Source organism: Cynoglossus semilaevis, chromosome 11 (assembly GCF_000523025.1).
Source record: "Cynoglossus semilaevis isolate Cse_v1.0 chromosome 11, Cse_v1.0, whole genome shotgun sequence".
NCBI lineage: Eukaryota > Metazoa > Chordata > Actinopteri > Pleuronectiformes > Cynoglossidae > Cynoglossus > Cynoglossus semilaevis.
The window spans coordinates 8,243,708-8,260,986 of NC_024317.1; the positions used below are offsets into that span (position 1 = coordinate 8,243,708).

A 17,279-nucleotide genomic window follows, 5' to 3' on the forward strand; every position below is an offset into this window, starting at 1 on the left:
ATTTTATACTTATCTCTTATATATATTTGTTTTGCAAAATCCATATTTCGCATGTCATGTTCAACAGTCAAAGAAATTTCACGAAAATCTTTTTTATGTTTTCTGTATGTATCTCATCAAATTAAAACATTTTGAAAAATTGTTGTGAAAAAACATTTTTAGAATTTTCCAGAAAAGTCCTAATTTCGCATGTCATGCTTGTCAAAAGTTGAAAAATTTGAATTAAAATCTTAAAAAAAAAAAATTCAAAAATGTATTGTTGTTTCTCACCAAATTATAGCATTTTGAAAATGTTTTGGGAAAAAATTATTTTTTTAATTTTTTGGCACAATTCAAATTTTGCATGTCATGTTGGTCAAAAGTTGAAAATAGTTGGGTGGAAAAAAAACCCAACAGCAAAAACTGAACAGAGTCCAGAAACTGTCCAGGGTCATCAACATGTGAACCAACACGGCAGCCATGGTTCTCTACGTTGCAGAAAATGTCATTTACACAAATGTTTTGTTTAACTGCTGCTCTTCTAATGGACTGTAATAATTTCACAGACATGTTTTCATATAAATAACAGTATAAATTATTTTATTTACAGAAACTTGTTACAAAACAAATATACTATACAATCTTTTTTTCTTTAAATATTAATTCTAACCTATGTTTTGTTCATGAATTACATAGCAGCCAACACTTTAAAGTCCAGCTGAAGATGATTCTGATAATGTATACAAAAAAAAACTCTATACACACTTTTACATAGTGATTAACGATGAATTATTTCTTTTCCCTCCTAAACGTGAGCTGTATTCTCTCACTTTCACATTCCAAGTCTTCGAAAAGTCTCCACAGAGGGAACAAAGGTCAAAGATGTCAGTGGAGTTTGTCAGTAAACAAAAGCACTTGATTGAAACGTTCTTGTGGACAAACAGCCACACAGTTGAGAACACGCTACGTTTCTCGTTTCCAAATTTTTGCTAGAAAACTAATAAAAGAAAGCACACACTCAGCATTTGAAACTGGGCAGCTGATGAGCTCGGATTTTTTTTAACCATGTTTAGGGTTTTTAGGCAGATTTTTTATAAAGCAAACTCCTCAAACACTTACTGACATTCAAGTAAGGTCAAACAACCCAAAGAATACTGTCCTCGAAACAGTCACGGTGGAAAAAATTAAAAATTCAGGCACTTCTCATTAATTTGATGTTTCTTTAAAAATAAAAAAGCTGGAATTCGAAATTTGATGTTTGGCAATGGTGATGATGCAAAGCAGCTGAACTCTGTCCGTGGGTTTATTGCCCATTTTCAAAAAAAAAAAAAAAAAGAAAGAAAGAAAGAAAGAAAAAAGCACTGTATCAATCCTCCTTTAAACAAAAAAAATTGTTTTCAGTCACGGAGTTAAAAAAAAAACATGACTAAAGAACCAGTTGGCTTTCAGGAGCATGACATACCCTTAAAAACAAAGACTCAGGCTCTATGCAGTCATTGAATGAGGCCATGTCTCAATTTATGGGCTGCAGGTGATGGTGTCCACACATTACCACATTTCGTCTGCAGGAACCTACGACACTGTCAAGAATGCTGCAAGGATATGTAGTGTGTGCCCTAAACAAAGTCCACATCTCTGATATTTGATGTCCATACAACAGTGGCAGGCACTCAGTGGTCAGTTTAATTTCTAATTACTCATAAACAGAATGCTGTGCACTTTAGGGCGTGTCCTACTGACCTGGATGTTGGGTAACAACTGTATCCACTGTTCCACCGTTATACCCTGGCTCTTTACTAGTATACTTTTAATAATAAGCTAATGTAACTAAGGCTTAACTTGATACTATCTTCAGATATCCACACTGAGCAGTGATGGGAATGCGAGACTGTGTGGACCTCTAGCCACAACCAAGAGACTGAGACACAGCCATTAGCTGTATAACAATAGACATGGTCTTCAGTTGAAAGTACCACTGTGATGCATTTAAAAAATGTTAATTAGTCATCTGTTTAGTCCCAGTTGTAAATCAGTGTCCAGACACGTTCTATGCGCTTGTCAAATATTTCTCTTTAAATGATTTATGAGACAGGACAACTGAAACCCATTTTCTCATATGCTTTCATTTAAACTCCACAGTTAGTGGCGGTGACGCTGATGGAACCAGAAGACCACGTCCATTATATATACACAGTCTATAATTAGCATTTAACTTCTGTCCAGTTAATCTCCAAGCATTCTTAACAGAACCGAAAGCAAGAATGATTGAGACCTTAAAAAGTGAATTCAGGTTAAATCCTGTCAGACACGTGCTACAGCAGCAACACTTCAGCGCCGTCTCTTTAAGGAATCTCAGTACTTGATTCATGAGATGCTTCAGCTTCCATAAATGGGCATATTGCGATTGAATAATTTCTGTAGACTTGGCAGTGAACCACTTGAATTAGTCAACTTATCCTAACCTTTTTTTCCCTCTCTAAATAAATATTTTTATTGTACCAAAAATTTAGTGTGTATGAAAAAAAAACGCCTTTGCAAAAATACATATTTGACTATGTACAATTTGTTAACAAAATATGTATTCTCAAATAGGGATACTTCAATCATCGTTGAACACATGGACTACAAACGACGAAGGCTAAATTATGATCCTCTAAAAACAGCTCTTCTACTTTCCCGCTTGAAGACATCAGTAGAGTTCTGTGTAAAACACATAATGCCGAAAACAAAATTCAAATATGTCCTGTTGAAGTCATCTCAATGAATCTGGCACCATGAACCAGCTCAGACCACACACTGTACAAAAGAAATCTTAGAGTAAAGTCAGGCGCAAGGCCTCGCCCAGAAGCAACAACATCAGTCCGTTTTACTGGGACGCCTCCCAACCCACACCAACATGGCTCTACAGTGACACACTGAAGTCTGAAGACAAGCCAGAGGTTTTTCTTAAATGTAGTTGTATGAACTATTCACTCAAGGTCCAGATGCTTAACAAGGCTATAATATTTTTTACTCAGCTTCATTACTGGACTAATGGACTTCTTTGGCCTTCACTGTTAAATCCTTAATGTGATGTATCTCACCAGAAGAGGCAGCGGTGTTCCATTTTAATATTCGATGAAAAGGGATGCATTATTTTTAGTAGAGAGTATGTGACAGGAGGTAAAAAAAAATGATATACTTGAAGGACAATCCTCATCTCCTTTCTTGAAGGCAAAAGGTCCTATTTTTGGCTAAGTTGAACCAGTTTCAGAATACTTAAAATTGAAAGGTGGCTTTTTAGGGATGTTTGGTTGTATCTGAAGAAAGGGGCTGTTTTTTGAAAAAGACTGCATTTGTCATTAGTTCATGCAACTACAATTAAAAAAAAAAAACCTTAATTACCTCTTAAACATTCAGAGATGGGTAGTGGTTAATTATTGAAGGGACGATCACGACCACAGAAAATGAGCAGCAACGTGCACTGGGGTTGTTCCAGTTAGGACGTACCAAACCTGATTCTCCACCACGGAAGAATGAAACACTACAATTCACACACCTGCACAACACCAGCTGTGGACGCAGCTTTGAGAAGGTAGAAAGCCGGATAGCCGTCAATGCCCCACCACCGCTTAACGGGCGATATCCAACCACCTCTTTGTTTGGATTTACAAAAAGAAGAAAGGAAAAGCCACAATAAAGATGTTGGCAAAGCTGAAAGCAACTTTTGGCTAGCTCTGTAGACAATGAAGCAGTACCTGTGAAGGATGCAGATATAGTGCCGTTCACAGTTGGGAAGGAGGGGGCGACAGGAGGATGAGGGTCTTCTGCCTCGATCGTTCTGCACGATAGAAGGATTCACATACTCAGCAAGTGCCCCTCGACAGCAATCTATTACTTTCCAACAAAGGAATATATCCAACGGGCACATCAGGTGTCCTGTTCACATTTGAAAGCATGACTTTTGTGTCTTCTTCACTTCTACAAGGACTCTTCGTAGTTCAGTGTAAAAAGCTCATACGAAAATTATTTTCCTTAAAAAAAGATAAACACTTGCATAATCATTATTCTGGGTGATAAAAGAATCCACCACATCATCCTCGTGGGCTCCTCTTAGGGTACAGCACATGTGAGACCCCAGGTCTTCTGTTACATCAGCTAGGCCAGTGGGACTGGTGTGAATTAACCTAACAGTTGGCTGCTCCTCTTCCAAGGCTTAAGAAATCAGTCGCTTGGTGTGGCGTTAAAGTTCCAGTAGTCCAGCAGAGTCCATCTTGATGCAACAAAATAAAAAATAAAAAAAGTCTTTTACTCACATTTGCACATTCAGCCCAAATCCACACTAATACGTTTTCAATGCAAGGGGGGGAATCAGTAATTCTGCTCCAAATATTGTCTGTTATTCACACAACCCCTGGGTTTCAAGCCCAGAATATTGTCATGTTTTTACACAACACTTTTGGTTCTGGAAACCTGATACACACTTTTCAGTAATACCTATAGAAGTCTCTGGTGAGACAGTGCCTTGATGTGTTGCTAGGGACTTGCTTACGTCAGAAAGACGTGTAAACTCCTATAAATAAAGCGTAGTAGTGTGGATGTAACGCATGCATTCTCTGACAAACATGGAAGAGTTGAGCTTCACATTTCCCAAGGTGCATGGCATTGCAACAGTTTGTTGCAGCAGCCTGTAGGTCTGGGTTATACTCTCCATCTTTAGTTTTATGCAGACGTAAATAAGTACGGAAGTAAATTTATATGGCCAGACTTTTTTTAAATTAAATAAATCAGGGCCACTGTGTCAGTTAAGCGTTCTATGAGTGCACATGAGCTCAGTGTTGTAGAGTTTTCGATAATGGTGGACGTGTCAAAAGTCAGGGTTCAAGCACCTTTTTCACAGGTCGAATTTCAACAAATATAAATTCCAATCTCTTTTAAAGCTGTAGTACATACATCTTTGGCTCCACTAATAAGTTATTGATGTTCACAGAGCAGTGACTCAGTGTCAGGTCCTCAAAAAATATCTTAAACTCTGGAGATTAGTGGGCAATATATGAAAACCTCTTTGAAAATTATTTTTAGTTGCAAATAGGTAGATAGGTAGTTTGTCTAGATAACATGGCTATAGATCTACAGATCTATTATAGATTGCATTGTCACAATTTGTTAATCATGAATCTGTTTGTCATACTTAATTAGTTCCCCAATTCGTTTTTTAAGACTTGCAGGATGGCTTACCAACCACTGAGATATTCTTGACAATACATACTTGAAAATATCAGAAGATTACATCATGGTGTAGAAGCTTTATCAAAAGTATGACAAGAATAACAAAAAATAACTGCAAATAGGACATTCTATATTATAATCATCTTTGAAACAAAAATATATTTAAGTTCATTAGAGCTGTACAGGCACATTGAAGCCCTGGTGAAAGTTCTCACCACGAGACTTCAATCTTTTCTTTTGGATTTCTTTTTTGAAGACTTCATTCATCCTAATATGTAGAGAGTGGAAAGTAATAACCTAGTAGTCCAGCAGAGGGCTCTCTCAGAACATCTGCTTTTTATGCTTTGAATCCTTTCTTGTTCTATTAACAAAAGAACACAGTGATGTGGCGCTGACACTGTGAAAATAGAGACAAAAAGAGTTGGAAACATTAATCCTAGGAAATGGAAACACTGTTTCCAAGCAGCTTTTCCAAAATCTAACACTTATTACAGCACTGAGGAAACACCTTTAAAATTTAAGTGTTGCAAATTCCCTGTACAAAACCTGATAAAGCAGACAGTCCACCTGGTCCGCTCCTTGTGCACTTTCATAGACAGCTGTTAATTCTGATATTCACATCTGGGAACCTCTGCGCACATGAAAAGTATGACCCAGGCCATGACATGAAACACCCTTCACAATCTCATGGCTGCTGTTCGTCCTATGTTCAACTCAACAGGAAGACCTCTCAGAGTCAAGGACAACACTTGTGTGTTTGCAGGGTAAGGGGTTGGGGGCCCTTGGCTCACTCATTAGACCCCCGGTGCCACAAGCTACCATGTTAAACACATACGTGCCCCCATACACACATACATACAGTACATACACACACACACACACATGGCTTTGGGAGAATTCATAAGGACCACATCGACTTCACTGGGCAGTCCAGGTCATCTCCACCCTGAGGATTGTGGGAAGCTGAGAGTAATGTGGGTTTGGATTTTTAAAAGGCCTCTTGCAGTCCAGTGCTGCATGCAAATGCACAGCTCTGGATAATTCCCACATCTGCGTGCCAGTTCTATACCTTGAAGCCACAGACACTGTCAGGGACGGGCCTTTGGCTGGAGGGGGGGAAAAAAAGAAAACCACAAAAACTGTTATTTAAAAAAAAAAAAAGCTTAGTTGACTGATTGTAAAAATGTTCTGAGAAAATATCGCTCACCTGATGTAAATGGGAGTTGTTGGGCAACCCTGGTGTCCCTGAAATGCTCCGCCCATGTTTCCCATGAATGTTGTTAATAGCAGGTGACTTAGCCATTTTGGGTCGACCTGGTCCACCTGCTCCACCTCCTACGGTTCCTCCTCCTGCAGCTGCTCCTACTCCACCCAGTCCACTGTTCATGCTGCTGGAGACAGGAGAGCTTTTGCGCTTTTTACCCTCCAGGCGACCGTCTGAAGAGTGGTGGCTAAAGCTGGTGTGGTGGTCGGATGAGGACGGGTGATGATGAACAAAGGGCCCCAGAGAAAGGGTGGAGTCAGTGCTGTTCATCACCACACTCATGCGCTTAATTGACTCGGCTGGGCTGCCTGAGGCCGGCCCCCGTGCAGGCGCCCCTGAGGAGCCGCCCGCAGAACCTCCGGAGGTTTCGGCCTTGAGGCTGAGTGAGTTGGACCGCACACTGGGGCCACAGTTGAGCCCCATGCTATGAACCCCACTGTGGGAGGAGGATAATGAGGATGAGGATGAAGAACCTAATGAACTGTGGTGGTAGGTGCTCCCTGAGCTGCTGACATTTGCACAGTTTTTTTTAAAAGAGGAGGGGGAGGAGGAAGGATAGTTGGTATTAAAAGATGAGGAGGAATCTGAAGAGCCGTGGGACGATGAGAGGAGAGAACTGTTCTTCCTCTTCTTCCCCGAGCTGAAGCCAGTGCTGCTACTGTTAATGTTCACTCCACTGCTACCTCCCCCTGGGACAATGGGAACCACAGGTGTGGAGGAGCCAGAGGAGAGATCCTTGGGCTTAAATGATGCTGATGACTTGGTAGTGCTGCTGCTGGAGGGGCGGGACTTAGGCACCCGGCCTGAGGCGAGGGAAGAAGCAGAAGACGAGGAAGATAGGGACAAATGGGCTGAAGGCATCTGCGGCAACGAAGACACTTGTCGGCTCTGCGTGGTGCCGTAGGCCAGGTTCTCAGCCCCTCCCTGTGGGGAGCTTCGGGCATTTAAGGTGGTCCCATAGGAGAGCACTGATTTGCCCTCAAACGATTGGCTATAAGGAGTCTGGGGCAAAGTGGCAGGGGGGCCCAGGAAGCCTGAGGAGGGAGTGCTACTGTGGGAATTTGTGCTTGTCCTATGGGTCGGTGCAACAGAGGAGTTTTCCAAGGCCAATGGAATTTTCCTGCAAAAAAAGAGTAGAATAATTTAGAAATAGAGTTTGATCCAAGCAACTACAATCTTTAAATGGTTTTCAAGGTCTAAAAGTAACATTATAGCTAATGCTATAGATGACTTTAATTTTTACTGCACCAAATTAATCTTTGTTCAAATTTGGACACAAACAAAACATTTCAACATAGAAACAAATTATTTCCTAAAAACTAAATCAAATAATCAATAAAATGTCAACATCAAATAATTTCTGAATATACACTACCCTATACAATCTATTCCTAATATTTTCCTCATTTCAGAAAATAAACCAAGTAGACAGCAAAAAGAGAGCTATGCAGCATACTTAGCCTTATCATCATTGTAGATAAATGATGACTCAGATGTCTAAGCATCATTTTCTTCAACCCAGATGAAAATCATTAAAAATGTATGTAACCAGTTAACTTAAAAAAAAGAAAAGTTCTGAACTCAAGAAGAACCTTCTGCTGTGTAAATATAATAGGTATATGTTGGTATAAGAGGACAGACTTACTTCCACATCTGCGAGTTGACATGCTTGTCCATCATTGTGGTGAAAGCAAATCGTACTTTGTCCCATCTCCGATCAAACGAATAAAAGCCCCTGCCAAACAGTCGACTTCCAAAGGTACAGTACTGGGAGCAGATCAAAAACATTAAAACTTCACACTTCAAATACTGTTGAACTGATTAACCCATTACAGTCCAGTGATGACAGAAATCACTTACAGCTGCCGGTCGAGGATGATAACCTGAATAGTGACAGTCCAGTTTGTCAGCCTTGTCCTCCCGCTCCTCATTTTCGCCCTCATCACTGGAAGGTCGGAAAAATCCATCCGGGGTAGTTTGGTGTGTGTGTGGTGACTCATGGACTACTGCGGGGTCTGCGGGTGTTACAACTCCATAACTGCTGTTTAGTCTAACAAAGAAAGTAGCAGGATGCAGGGCAAAAATTAGGTAGAATCCCCTTCCTTATTTACACATCTACCTCGAAAGAAAGAAGTAAAAAAGAAAAAGAGAAAACAAAGCGTAGCCTGTGTCTGACACAGTACTGACCGTGGAAGACCAGGGCTGTGGAATCTGGGCTTGAGTGGCGAAGGCTTATTGGCGTCTGGGGTGGGGCCGTTGCTATGTGCCACCTGGTGGGCATCATGGGCAGAGGAGAGGTGGGTGGGAGGGTGTGGTTCCCTGAGAGGCGGGGTTTGTTGGGAATGGGTCTGGTGGAGCTCTTTCTCTCGTTCACGCTCCCTTGCTCTGTTCTTGTGCTCCGCCAACAATGTGTCAAAGCGCTTCTGCCGCCCTGGCACCGCCCTCCGCTGGCTTAAGGAATGTGTCTGTTGTGACATATGAAGAGTTCATTCAAATGGTCAGCATGGTGTTGGTCAAAAGAGAAAAATGACACCAACGATGGGATTAGTTGGCATAATAATCCAAGATGAAAATTTGTCAAGGCCAATTATTTAGTTGATTGCTTGCGTTTCCAAAAAGGTTTCTTACGCGGCAACCCAGTGCGCATGCTGTCGGTGAAATTTGTCATGGTTATGTTGTTAATGTGTTGGCTATAATCTGTTTCCTGTTCAGCAAACAGTTCTTGAAGACCAAAAGCATATGACGTGAAAATCATTTCCTTTGTCTAATCTGTAGACTTTATAAGACTTCATTGTCTCTCAACTGACTTTATTGTAGTGTGTAATAAAAAATAATTGTCTTTTTGCATTCTTAATTAGCTGTGTTAGTTCTCATGAATCAAGGATAAAACTGTAATTTAATCCACATCTAACAGAAGTCTAAAACGCAGAAATATTGACATTTGTTGGATAATAAATGAATCAGGAACAGGTGCCAGCATTCCCTATTATTTTCCCTTTAATGAATGGAAGCAACATCATTCGATTGTTATTGTTCAAACTAAAGAGCTGATTTCAGACTAAACGCTGTAATGTTTGACAATAAATCAATCAAATAATAAGTCTAAATACATGATTTTTTATCTCCTGAACCTTTGACAAGAAACGCTTGTCACATCCGTTCATTCACTGGTGCACTTGCAGGTACTTTATGAACCGATTCCTCTTTATTTAATTAGAAACTTAAACCCTTTCGCTTACCTCTGTTTGAAAAACAGAAGGTTAAAAAAAAATGATATAGTTACTACTATTGATTTTCTTTCTACTATAATAAACTTGTGACATCACAATTCACAGTGGGTCAGGCAGAGTACAACACCATGATGCAAAGCAGACAATGGTGCCTTGAACTTTGATAATTATTTCTTTTCTAACTCATTCATTCATTCAATTATTATCAGGTCTTAATCTCTTTGTTTTTTCAGTTTAAACAGATACACAGACGTTTGTTACAGTCCGTTATGTGACTTGTTTTCATACAGAAAAGCCTGCAGTACGTTGGGCAATCATATGGCCAGCGAAAACAAAAAAGCGCCACAAGGCAAAGTACAATTAACAAAATGATCAGCTGACAGCTCACTGTATGGTCAGAACAGCTGTAACAAAGGTGGAATAATCTCCCACAGAAACTAACTGCTGTCACCTTCTTAAACAAGCAGCTATGTATTTTTCACTGAATGCAAATCAGATATCATAATTTCACTTCATCAAAACTCCAACTGACACTTTTTCACTCAAATTGTACAAACTGGTGTAAATATGAGCAAGCAGCTACGAATGCGTGAAAAGGTGAAACATTGGCTTAAACAAAACAACTTTTTGATTTTGTCTATATTATATTTAATAAAGTAATACATTACGTAATACTTACCCTCTTTGTTACTTATTACAATTCAAAACTTTCAAAATGTTCTTCGATGTACAAAGGCGCAAGTCAAATAATTCTAGGACAGGATAAAGAAAGGAGGGGTTTTTTTGTCCTAAAATAGTTTTGAAATCATAGTAAACATCACTTGAAAGAAAACCTGTTTAAATTATTAAAGCTTTGCAATTTTTTTTTCCAAAACCAAAAAACAATATTTGAAATTTAAACTTGATTTCAGTTGGAACCTTGGACTAAAGGAATCTCACTAAGATCATTTTCTGGTGGAAACATCACTTGCAGACTTAACTGCACTTCGATTTAATTTTATGAACTTAATTGAGCTCACACTGGGGAAAATCTTGTGTTAACAGCAGATCTGCAGCAACAGGGTGCCCCTTGGAGGCGCCAGGTATGTAGATCCTCTGGGAAACAAACCCAGAACTCTCTGCTCAAAAGGCAGGTGTACTACCTGCTACACTATGTAACCACCAACGATACAACAACAACAACAACAACAACAACAATAATTTATTGAATCTCAAGTTTAAGAAAGTTTTAATCTGAACAGCAAGAAATAGAAACTGGAATCTTGGAAACATTTATATTCTATGTACGAAATATAAACCGTTCTCCCTACCTTGCACGTTAAAGATCTTGTGCACGGTTTTCGAGTTGTCAAATCCATGACACCACAGTGGATATCTGCATTAAATTCGCGCTCTAAGGACAAAGCACATCGTTGAAGGACAATCAGTACATTAGGATGCAACATGTCGAAACAATTACTAAAATTGTTAACAGTCTTAATTATAAAGAAAACAAGGTAAATAATGTTTTTTCTGATTTGTCATGTTACCTGGCTTCTTGTTCATATGGCGCTTGCTACTGGCACTGCAGCTGTCCTGCTTCTTGTCCAAGAGGTGTCCCTTGCCATTGGGAATATGACCCGAGGCCAGTTGAGGCTTTGGTATGGAGGGACAGTTAAGGCCTGGCTTAAGGGCTGATGATGATGATGATGAGGAGGAGGTGGTGGTGGTGGTGGTGATGGTGGTGGTGGTGTTGGAGCTCACAGTGGTGCTAGAGGACGATGTGGAGAAGGATGAGGCAGTGGTGGTGGTGGTTGTGGTGGTGGTTGGGGCAGGTGGGCCCTGCACCAGCTTAGCTGACGAGTCCACCCTCAGGTGCATCTTCTCCACCTTGACAGCCGGGGTGAGGCTGGAAGAGAAGGTTACAGAGATGAAGAGAGCAGCGAGGAGGAAGCAGAGAGTTAGAAACACTGAGCCAGTGAGAAACGCATGAAAAGAGACAGATGTACATGTATGGATGGAGCTGGAAGGACAGAACATGATGCTTAAATGATCCATCATTTTACCAAGAACAACGGACACATCAGAATGTAAAGGTCGATAGCAGTGTTTTTCAACCTTGGGGTTGCCTGGAATTCAAATAGGGTCATCTGAAATGTCTAGTAATTGATTAAAAAAATAAACGTTTTTTCATTCAATTTCATTTAAAAAAAAACATGATTAAAAACACCACCCAACTAATTCTATAAGGGAAATGTACCTCTGGGCTCACCAGAAATTTTTAGAAAATTTTAGAGGTTTAATGATTGAGTATTTGAGTTGATCACTCATGTGGTCGCAAACTAAACTACATGTAAGGGAAGATGATCTGAAAATTAGAGCAGCTTTTATTCAATACTGAAGATGTAACTGTTACTTACTGTGTCTTGTCTGGCTGCAGCACTCTCAGCGGAGCAAAGGCCGGTCTTCGCTGAATGCCTGGCAGTTTCTCTTTGGCTGGTTTAGGGAGTTTGGGATTGGAGGATGAGGACGACGTTGATGAAGAAAAGTTAGACCCTGCAGCTGAAGCTCTACCGAGGACGCCTCCAGTCGACGATCCAGCTACAGATCCCGAACCCAGGCCAGGCCCGTGCCCACTGGTGCTGCTCCGGTTCCTGCCCAAAACAGGAAAGGGAGGGGTGGGGACTTGATTGCTGACAGAGCTGTGTCTTCTCTCTACAACAAAAGAAAAAGCCATACTTGTATTAACATGTGGTAGTTGGCAGACAAATGAACAGAAGTACACATTACAAAGTTTTGATGGAGAAACGCAATGTTACCTGTAAGTCTGTCTGCGTAAATGTGGAAGTAATTAGGCCAAGGGAAGGATAAGACATGGGAAATACTGACAGATGTGGAAAGTTTATCTTGACAACTAATAAGCAGCATTTGTGATTAATGCTGACTCTGAAATAGAAACAGCGGGGAGGTCAAGAGTTTCATTTCCTGCTCCAGTGCCTAAGAACAGTTGCTGTGTAAACTAATAAAAGGCAGTATGACAGCAGAAAAGGTTACGATGATACTGACTCCTGAATAGAACGACAAAAATAGCCAGATGAAAAAACTGCATTCCACCAACTGCTGCCTTTGAGCACTAAAAATATTCCCTTACACACAAAAAAACCCCAGAATGCCAGTATTGTAGGCACATTCTCAATAACCAAAGAAGCCATGGGTTATCATCAAGGCCAAACATTGTTCATATTGGACATTCAAATACAAGAAGAGCTGTGCATACTATGCAAAAGAACAAAATGTTAAAAATAAAACAAGATAAATAAGAAAATATAAATAGCCAGTTTGACAGAAAAGCACTCATCTGGATTAACTCCACGTTATGCATAGTTTATACATAGAAAAGCAAACACTGGACATGAGGCCTGAGTACAGTACATTGTTTTCTGTATATTTTAATGGGCCTTGTACAATAGTAATAGTTAAATCTGGTTAACACAAGAAAATACTATATTGTCAGCTTTAATTTTTCTAAATGGTTCGTGGCCACATTCTTCCACTAGTCAAAGTGCAGATAGTGAAGTGAAAGATTGTAATTCCAATAACTGGCAGAATACCTTAAAACAGATGTTAGGTGAAATACCAATTAATATATCAGTCTCATTAAAATCAGTCTGGATGCTTCTAAACAGTAGACTAAGACATGCTGTATAACCTTAGCACTTTGTGTTCTTGTTGTAAATGCATGAGTACAACAGTGAAAAGCCAGGTTTTAATGTACTGAAGACCCCTTCATCTTGGACCTCTCAGACACTTCTGTGTCATATTCATCTGGAGGACTGTTTTGTTTCTCTGCTAAAAAGAAAACAACATTCTGCTAATGCTAAGTGCCTGACAAGAAGATAACAAGAAGGATAATAGCTTGAGTTGAGTTGAAGCCAAGAACCCCACTGTGACTTCTCGGTATTGTCTGTTTTTGTTCAGAAGCACAGTTTGAATTTGCATCCTAACAAACTAGAGATACTGTCTTCTTTTGGTGATGTACGAGATCCAGGGGCAATTTGTTCTTACTATGTCATGTGTGGCAAAAAGTCTGAAGCATACAGAGTTTAACATATGAACTTTCACCCGATGTTTGACAATGTTCAATAATTGGATGTCGAAAGCCCTGGTATGCAAGGCATGAGGTGGGTATTTATTTACAGGCCCATATATGTTCAACTGTGTTATTAAAGGCTCTGACATGTACTGCATCATACTTGCTGATCTTCTGTATAATACAGAAGAAGAACTGCAAAAACAAAACAGACTTATCTTGCAGTTTTGGAGATTTAGTCTAACAATGTTCCCAGTTGTGTCTCAAGCAACACAACGGATGACATGCAGGAACACATTTTGGGACAACTTGTTTTTCTGATCAAATGTATAAAGGAAGGAGAAATTCACACATTCATATTATCTGTGTATTCGTGTGCACTGGTCAAAATTGAAGAAATTTGACTCAGTGCTATTGCCCCTATGTTTACACAATAATGTGTCAAGTTTACCAAAGACATTTTTTAACCTAAATTAATATCTACATTTTATTAAATGAGAACTACACTTAAGCGTGGAATTTGCATCATGCAGCAACAGATTTACAGGGCCTCTGGTGGTCACGGTGGGGTCACAGACACCGTCAGACACTCCTGCAGCCGTGACCATAAGTGGAGCGAGAATGAGTGTGTCCACAGAGGGGACAAGTAGAAAGACGAAAGTGTCAGCCTGACCCTCTTGTTATCAACATGCTTCTATGTGAGCTAAGTGTTATTGGTTAGAAGTAAAAGTATCTGTAACCAGTTCTGATAGTTGAGGCATGGGGACTTGTTTACTGAGCTTTTGCTAAGCTAACTACAGTACACCAGGAATATACCGAGTGGAAAGTAGCAAATGGCTCAGTCTCAGTCTCTGTCTCTGTCTCAAACTGAAAATGTCGACTACACAGTAACACATGCACAGATTAGCATATCTTCACATTGTTAAAGGTTTATCCAGCTCCTGTTTCACAACTATACACAACACACAGTGTTCTTCACACTTGTTTGCAGCTCAACTACGGAGAGTTATTTCTATTATCCAGGTTTTCCTATGCTTTTCAGCCATAGTCAACAACTAAACATTTAGAATTACACCCAAGAAACCCTGGTGGGACCAGGTACGGAAAGAAGAGGGAACACAAGCAGTCATGTAGGAGGAATTAAAAAAAAAAAAAAGAGAACAGCCATGAGGAAAAAGACAAGTCTTGATATCCTCTGTCAAGTCTTTATTATGGCACTGAGGGGATTTCCCTGCTCTGAGATAGTCAAGAAAACATCAACATGCAAGATCGACACTCTACTATAGTGTCCACAAGCAAACGTTTTCCTTATGTAATGTACTTAAAAATAAAAATACCCTTGTGTTTATTGCTCAACCAAAGAAAACAGTGTTTCAGGAGCCTAATTCAAAAATCAATAATCAAAACAACTTTGTCTTAGTTCCAATTTACAAATCACAGTTTGCTTTATGGGGTCTCATTGTCTATTCATGATCAATTAAAGTCTGGCTTCATACATTCATCTCAGCTCAGCAACAACTTGTCAGACAACTTTTTAACAGGTGCAGTATATTCATAAAGGCACAGGATGGGATTATGAATATTGGTGACAGAGATGAACGCTGTTGATCGCTGCCATGACCATGTAGTAATCGTAACTTAAAGACAGAATCGTCCTTTCTTACATTGAGCGAACAATAAAATGTTGGGTATTATTGGCTACTTCCAGTGGACTCACCACCTGCAGGAAGGTTCAGGGGGGCTAGTACGGTGCAATGTGATTTGGGTGGCAACTGCTGCCCCCGCGACCCGGTAACGGATAAGCGGATGAAAATGGATGGATGGTATTATTGGCTAGTGTTCTCTTGGAGAAAAGCACAGTTGTTTGTTAATTCTAAGTGTAATCCCAATATTAGTTCAACATTGTTAGACAACATATTATGGAAGGATTCCAAGCAGATTATGGGTACAATATAAGGTTTTATCAATACATAAGACTTAGAATGAACATTTTCCTGAGAAAAAAATAATGCATGGGGTGCTTTTCCATCATCTGTTCTTGATAAAATACTTCAAATAAGAGTCATGTTGCAGTACTAGTCAAAATAGCAGCATTTTATTGGCTATCAAAATTTAGACCAGTAAGAAAATCTTGTTTGTGACAGAAGTAAATGCTCTCTCTTTGTAGTGGTGGGTATTTGGGGATTTTCGTATTTTAATGTGAGGCTAAGTATATGATTTTATCTGAAAGGCAAACCAGTGTTTTACTGGTGCTTATTTTTATGTACCCTGTATAAATGCAATGAAAACACAAACACATATGGAGACAGACACAAACACCTCAACTCTTCAGCAAAAGCAGAAATGTGATCTCAGCTCTGACTGTGAAAACTGTAGATTACTGGGGAAAGACTAAACGAACTACATCAAATATTAACAGGGGAATTGTAAACACATACAAGTCAGACAGTGTGTCAAATAAATAAATAAATCAAAGTCTGTTGTGGGCCCACTCAGATTACATGTGGAAAAGGGAACAGAAATGGCAGTGAACTACAAGGGATGAGATGCCACAGATGTGCTAAGTAATGTCATGGCTTTACCTACATGCAAAACAACCAAATCTGGCAGGCTGAAAAATTGATATTTTCCTTTGTTTTGCGCCATTATTGCTCTATATCATAGCCATGCTTAAAACGACCCTTATCTTACTAACAGCTAGATATCACAACTGTAATAATAGACAATATATTCAATATATTTTAAAAACTCAATAAAATGTTAGTAAAAGTACCCACTAGTGTTCTCTTAATAACTGAAACAACAATATATAAAAAGTTTAAATGTGACATCATCACAGCTGTTTTACTCAATGATGATCTTCTTTTAGGCTGATACGGCAACAACACTTTTTGAATAGTTTTTAATCATCCCAATTATTAGTTTGATTTAAGCACAGCATTTACCAGTGTTTACACTAAGTATAGAACATGCATTTGTTTCTTCCTAGGTGCGTGACACTTACCATAGTGTGCTTGAAAGGCTTGGGGCTTGACAACTTCACTGCAATGGCTGCACATCACCAGGTAGAAGTCGTCCTGTGCGGGACACTGACCAAATATGGGCATGTCTGCACAGAAAGAAGATAAAGCCAAAAATAACATGAGAAAAATGGAGAAAGAAAACATTTACCTTCATTTATTATTCATCTGTACAGAATACATAAATTAATGAGATAACATAAATGAGAGGAACGCCGATGCATAGTTCCAGCTGAAAGAAGTACTGTACTGTGAAGAAGAGGGTTCAATGAATGAAAATGTGTGAAGATGGGTGATGTGCTCTAAACAGTGTTGACACTTCCTGTGCTTAATTGTTTGAAGACTGTGGCACCATCTAATTAACAGTAGGCTGAACTGGAGAGTGGAGCGAAAGCACAGGGAGTGTCAAGGTTAAGCAAGGTTGACAGCATTCAAACAAGTGGAGAGACAGAGAATACATTAGACAAAAGATGTTGAAGAAGTAACATCCAGGCAGGAGGAAAGAGCTT

The 17,279-nt window shown here is 39.6% G+C and overlaps 1 protein-coding gene across 4 annotated transcripts in view; it reads right to left on the reverse strand.

Moving 5' to 3' along the window:
- Window positions 1–328: 328 nt before the first annotated feature.
- The window catches only part of atxn7 (ataxin 7), a 25,554-nt gene continuing 8,603 nt past the window's right edge, over window positions 329–17,279 (reverse strand). Inside the window, exons 5-14 of one of the 4 annotated variants that reach the window (XR_003051076.1) lie at window positions 16,755–16,859; window positions 12,081–12,375; window positions 11,211–11,569; window positions 10,992–11,074; window positions 8,639–8,916; window positions 8,312–8,501; window positions 8,097–8,218; window positions 6,395–7,571; window positions 3,717–6,293; window positions 329–3,614 (exon numbers count right to left, since the gene is read on the reverse strand). Coding sequence is in view for 2 of the 4 variants with exons in the window: in XM_008320362.3 (XP_008318584.1) it covers window positions 6,276–6,293; window positions 6,395–7,571; window positions 8,097–8,218; window positions 8,312–8,501; window positions 8,639–8,916; window positions 10,992–11,074; window positions 11,211–11,569; window positions 12,081–12,375; window positions 16,755–16,859 (2,627 nt within the window). In the remaining 2 variants the exon portion in view is untranslated. Of the gene's footprint in view, window positions 6,294–6,394; window positions 7,572–8,096; window positions 8,219–8,311; window positions 8,502–8,638; window positions 8,917–10,991; window positions 11,075–11,210; window positions 11,570–12,080; window positions 12,376–16,754; window positions 16,860–17,279 lie in introns of all 4 variants that reach the window. The other 3 variants (XR_003051077.1, XM_017036833.2, XM_008320362.3) reach the window with 3 other exon arrangements.